Here is a 6,000-nt window from a genome sequence, read left to right as displayed (position 1 = left end):
GTGCTATGGAGCTGGAGGCCTGAGCAGTCTGCTGATCTAGAGCCTGTCAGACATGTCCTTAGTTTGTGCTGCTCCTGCATCTTTCCTTTAAGATAGTTATCTGTGGGTGAATCACTGTGCTTCTGCGTCCATCATAAAGATTTTTAACATAACAGAGCTCTGTTGTTTTGTTATTAGTCTGACTCATACTGAAATGCCTATTGGGAAGCTGGCCACAACAATGGCAATGTGTTTTCTAGTGAGAACTGATGCAGAAAAAGCCATGCACCTATTTTCAAATTGAAGAAGTAATTTTGTCTGCCAGTTAACCAACTAACAATGGATAATCCTTGTCTGTGTGTAGTATGTTTTAATTTTATGTTATTGCGTCAAAGGTCTTGAATTTCTGACGTCCCTGTAGCTTAGGCTACTTTACTTTAGCTATATGGGCTGTTTTTATTGATCTTTTTGTTATCATTTTTGTGAGGATCACAGAGGTTGAATTTAACAAGTATAGTGAATAAATCACTTTTTTGTACTTGTTGTCTCTTCATTTGTTAAAGTGGGAGGGAGAGAGAGAGATTTTAAAACAACAAAAAAAACAAGTTTTCAATCTAAAATCTGTAGCCTATATTTAGGAAAGCCCTTTTTCATTTCTGAATAGAACAAATAAACAATGCTGATGGAATACAGTAGGATCAGAGCGCACTGCCATCGCTCCTCGTTGGAAAACTATACAAGAGAGCCATCTAGTGGTTGTTGTTGACTTGTTAACCAGTCTGTTCCTTGGTCTGAGCGGTTTGAACCCTTTGCGACACGCAAGTGATTTTGAACGCAGCCCAAATTATTAGCACGTGTACGCATTACGTTTCCATGGCTACGTCATGTCGTTAGGGATTGGACTCCGCCATGTTGTAGGAAATCCGTCAACGCTGTCAGATTACAGTTTAATCCGAAGGGGATACGGTCACAACGCTTGAAACACATAGAAAGGAGTTTGACAATCTGTTTGGAAACGCGGGTTTGGTGGCTAGAAATGATAAAGCATGAATTAAAATAGACCAAACCAAACTGAAAATGAATCCTTTATGAGCTTTTAGTTTGTTTGGTGATTGTCAATAACACATTTTGTTTATGCTAGCTAGCTAGCTAACGTGCGCTAACGTTAGCTAGCTAGTAGCTCTAGCTAGCCATTAACGTTATTTGCCAACTCTTAAAAAGTGGGGAATCGGATTATCCAAGATTTTCGATACACTGGGAGATTGTTATTTTTTTCTGTTTTTATTAGGCAGCAATCGCCTTGATTTGTGACTTTGTTACGAACCAGCTTCTCAGCCTTGTCCCAACTTCAGCACCGCCAAACGAGCTAGTTTGGTTAGCTAGCTCACGTTAGAGTCAATCGGCACTATTTCTGCCTGCCTGGATCTGAAAGAAGAACCTTCAACCATAACGCGTCCAGACGGAGTAGTCAGCTGCTGTGCCAATCAATTCATAACATAGCTAGCTAGCCAAGCTAGTTTATCAGACTCGGACCTGTGGGTTGATACCAGGAAACAGAAATGTCTGGAAAAGATAAAGACAAAGAAAAAGAAAAACAATCCACCACTGAACGGCTCGTAAAAGGTGAGTAAACGTTAGCTAACGCCTAGCCAGCAGGACAACCGGCTACAGACAGCTAGCTATAGCTACCCGTTTAAGAAAAACTACCTAACTGATAGAGCTAGATATTTTGATTGTCATGCAGCAGGTAATTAAACATTTAGTTTGCTGTTGTTGTGAGGTATTACTTCTGAAAATGAAGGATTATCACTGGCTATGATAGCCTGTCCTCCAATCCAGAAATGTCCTGTAGTCAAAAATGATTAACGTTAGACAGATGTCATCACTCGATTCAGACAGATCAAGGAAAATACATTTAAAAATAAGTTATATTTGGCTTGAGGCTATTTTTAAATTACACCCTGAGCATAATTTAGTTATGTTATATATGTTGACAAATATAGGCTTGTATTCCACAGATGGCGCACATTAGGGCTGGTCTCTCACAACAGGCTGTTGCCTGGCTGTCACTGTCACCAGAGGTGAATCAGGAGGTGCATGTGATCCTTGGCTCAGAATCCCCTGGCCAGAGCTTGCTGCCAGGCACTGTTCCCCCTCATGTCCACTCACTGAATCACCCACTCTGTGGTCAAGGAGAGGGATGCAGGCTAAATTACAGATATATAGAGAGAGTCTGCATTATGCTCAGCCGTGTATTAAATCCTTGAGTTTAATGTAAAAGATCCCCCACGAGCTGTCACTGACTGTTGGTTTCCATGGGCCATGTAGGTCAGGAGCTGGGCTATGACATTTTGCAACCTATTTTCAGGCACAGAATCTGCAACCCCAGGGCCACTAGACTGCGAGAGGTCTGCAGTTGCTGTGTTGGGCTGACAAGGTGGATTCCTGCACTCTGCTGTTGTAGCTCCTTGGACAGACAGGGCCTCATTAGCACTGCCCTGCGCCCTGCCTGGACAGGACACTCCAGCCAAGGCTGCCAAGCAAGCCTGCGCCAGCTCTCCAGGGAGACCCCTTGTGCCAACCCCAGCCCCTGGCCGCCCATTCAACTTGAACTGGGCTGGGAGCAGGAGAATGCCCTGGCAGGGGGATCGGAATGCTGAAGTATGTGCCAGTAGGGTGAGGGTGAGTTAATTGCGGAAAGAATCTCCCCAGTGATGTGCCTAACATGGCCCAGCCACAGGGTGTGGAGACTGGAGAGGGAGAGTAAAGACGTAGACTGAGAAAGCAGACACGAAAAATTAAAATGAGGGAGAGCAAGGAGTGTCCTTATAGCCAACCGGGAGAATCTATTGACAGAGCCAGAATTCAAGCATGTCTCTCTATCTGTCAGAGATCTAGCCTAGACAATGGAGAGCCCAGCTGGATTGTGTGTGTGCGCGCGCTCATATGACTGGCTGCCAGAAATGATCATTGGTTAATGTTCAGTGATAATTAGGGCACTCTGGAAATGACCAGACCACAATCTGTCCAGCTCATCCCTCCATCCGGCTGCCCTAGCCACATCCTGTGCTCTGATTCTGTAATTCAAACCCCCCCTTTGTTCTGCTTTTGATGCTACAGCAAAAAAAAATTGGATCCAAATCTGAAGCAGGCTTGCCATTATGACCGGGCTAGATAGATGCGGTCTTTGTTTTCCAGTCTGTTTGTTGTCATGCCAGTGTGGCTGAGATGGAGTGTGGGGATGGAGTGCGGCGTTGGCCTGACACTCGTGGTCATTTATCTGAGGCCATCCAGCATTCATGATAATTAGACTAGCGTAGCTGGAGTAGCCATGTTATGTCGAGTAGGCCTAGTGCTTCAAGAAGAATAGGGCCCATTCTGTCTCTTTTTATGTGATTTGAGGGAACTCTGATTAGGCCTATAAGTAGCCTATTTGGTCTGTTATAGATTTTTTCTGTAGTGATGTAGGCCTACGCTGTGATTTTGAATCTCAACCCAAGCATTTTTTTATTTTTTTTGGGGGGGTGGGGGATATACTGTCACGTGATTGGTAGATGTGTGACCATGGCCCTGGCCAGGCTGCGACAGAATATTTCTTCACAGATGTGGTACATCTCCAATGATTCAGCTGATACCTTCTCAACTGTTTTTTTTGTTTTGTTTTGTTTTTTGAAGTATTGGAGCCAGTGCTCCATGTGCATTCCCCTCTCTCCCGTTCCAGTGTACAATGACCATCATATTGTCTTGGAACCCCGAGGAGCAGAGGAGCTGGCCTCCAGTGTGGCTAGGCTCTTAAATAAACAGTCTCTGAACCTGGAATCCCCAGCTAATAGAGGCTTTGCCTAATCTCTTCTTAACGCTCGTACCCCAGCTTACAGTTCCTTTCGCGGCCTGCCTCGTAGGTCCAGGAGCGCTTACCGTTTATTTATACCACACTTGTCAGAGCATGACAGCTTGTCCTGATCACAGGGTGGCCAAGTCGGAGCTGTGCTGCTGGAGCAATACCGCTGCAGGAGCAATCCCACCGCAAGCCAGGTCACTGCCTGAAGCCCATATCAACGCCACCCCTACCCCGGAACCTACCCCCATTCCCAATGCACTGTACGCCACAACTGGGGTGGAGGCCTGGAGGGTTTGCACCAAAACATCGCATTGTTTTTGTACTGTAGGCTATACTGCTCTGTTGTTGCTCCCCAGAAGCTGTCAGATGCACAGGTAGCCAAGACATTAGGCACCAACAGGCCTCCTGCCCTCAACTCCTGACACCCTGCACCAGGACATAGCCGGAACCATTAGCCACAGCAGAGCTTCAGGGGAAAAGCTTTGGCAGCTTTTCTATGATGTCATTCCTCACACACAGACACACATCTGTCTGGTCGTGATTGTGCTGATATGGCCTTTAAGCTCATTGTTCACCTATGGTAATCTCACGACTCCCGTTAGGCAGACTACCAGCAACACATTAATCCCATTCACCCGCGGCAGGCCCCTAGGTGAGAGAGCTGGGATCAGACCTGCCTATTGTTTCTGTGTCGTCTAATCCTCAGATCCCCTGTAATAGACACAAACTGCCAAACTCTTGGGAGTGTATCAGGTGATTACAAGCAGCTACTTCTTGTGCGTCAGGGCATCTTTCCAATAAGGATGACAAACACTTTACTGCAAAACGAGGACTTCTATATAAGGGGGTAAAAATGATATAGTGGGCGCCGGCACTTAATCAACTCTTCAGAACAGCCCCATCTAACTCTGCTGAGAATTGTAATGAGGGCGAGATGCTCAAGCTGGGATCATCTTCTCTTCACATCTGTGTTGATTTGCATGGGAACAGTGTCATCCTGTTTTAATGAATGGAGATTGTTGCCTGTATTCCCATCTGAGTCCTTACCTCCACACGGTATAATAATGTGCGATGTCAGAGATTTTGTTGCGATTTCTAAACACAAGATCAACATTTGTTTAAATGAAGATGGCTGACGCATATACATGTTTAGGTTTTAGAAGATGCAGCTCAGAGGTCCGTACGCCGAGTGATTGTTTGGTCTTTTGTTGGGAGTCCAATTGGAGACAGATCCAGGGTTTTGCGCCATAACAGCCCTTTGCCTCCCTAGCAAGGATTGGGGCTGTAGAAGGGGGGGTTCGGCTGAGGCGAGGGATTTTTGCTCTGTGTTTTAGAGACCTCAGATGACATTTCCAATTTTCCTATCCACATCCTCCTATATGAGCATAACTTTATCACCTGCGGCAAACCGAAATGTCAGTAAGTCATTCCTCAAGATCCAAGATATCCTGATGGTAGATTCAGTGGGATTGCATTTGCAATCATATATTTTGTAGGGTAAACTTTTAAATTTAAAACTGTTTGACTGGTCTACATTGCTGTTGTTTTGCAGCAGCTTTGCATAGCCTACTACATAAATATACAAATTAAAAAATTAAAAAATCTTGATCGGTGATTGTGCATATTCCTTTCAAATGTTTGATACAGAGAACCAATCTAAAAAAAAAAGTGAGCCAAATTTCTCTGTTAAAATGCTGAGGATATTTCCTAGCGATGACTCATAAAGTGCCTGTGCCTGTTTCCTTTGCTTACCCATAGATAACAAATTGCGATTCCATAGTGACAATGAGCCCTAGTAACCGGGCCATGAATGATATTCTACCACTTGTTTGCTGTGCAACATCAACTGACAGCTGATGAATTACTGTACAAACTGCTAGTCCTAGTGCCCAAACGCTGGATGGCTAGCCACCTAGTTAGTAATGAGTAGCAGTCCCAGTTAGCTAGCATAGGTTTTGATGAACAAACAACAGCGAGAAATTAAGTATGTAGAAAGGTCTGGCTATGTGAGGCTGGGGCACCGTAAGAATAGTGGCCAGGTCTGTCCTTACAGCTGCCATGACTGTGAGGCCGTAGAAGCAGCGCCGTAAGAGACCATGCCCCCAAAAAATCTTGCTTGCGGAAATTCGAAATCAACTCCAAAAAAGCAGATCGACCCATCCCTAATATAGTGGAGCCTA

General features: G+C 44.9%; 1 protein-coding gene across 2 annotated transcripts in view; it reads left to right on the top strand.

Moving 5' to 3' along the window:
* The first annotated feature begins 1,017 nt into the window (after positions 1-1,017).
* ppp3cca (protein phosphatase 3, catalytic subunit, gamma isozyme, a) overlaps positions 1,018-6,000 on the top strand; it is a 28,167-nt gene continuing 23,184 nt past the window's right edge. For both annotated transcript variants that reach the window (XM_084457190.1, XM_084457189.1), the window contains exon 1: positions 1,018-1,602. In XM_084457190.1, coding sequence (XP_084313316.1) covers positions 1,539-1,602 — 64 coding nt within the window. In that variant the 5' untranslated portion in view covers positions 1,018-1,538. The remainder of the gene's footprint in view (positions 1,603-6,000) is intronic.

This window comes from Borostomias antarcticus (genome assembly GCF_949987555.1).
Source record: "Borostomias antarcticus genome assembly, chromosome: 23".
In the NCBI taxonomy this organism is placed as follows: domain Eukaryota; kingdom Metazoa; phylum Chordata; class Actinopteri; order Stomiiformes; family Stomiidae; genus Borostomias; species Borostomias antarcticus.
The sequence above is the reverse complement of the archived record's forward strand: the minus strand, read 5'-3'. Positions and strand labels throughout refer to the sequence as shown.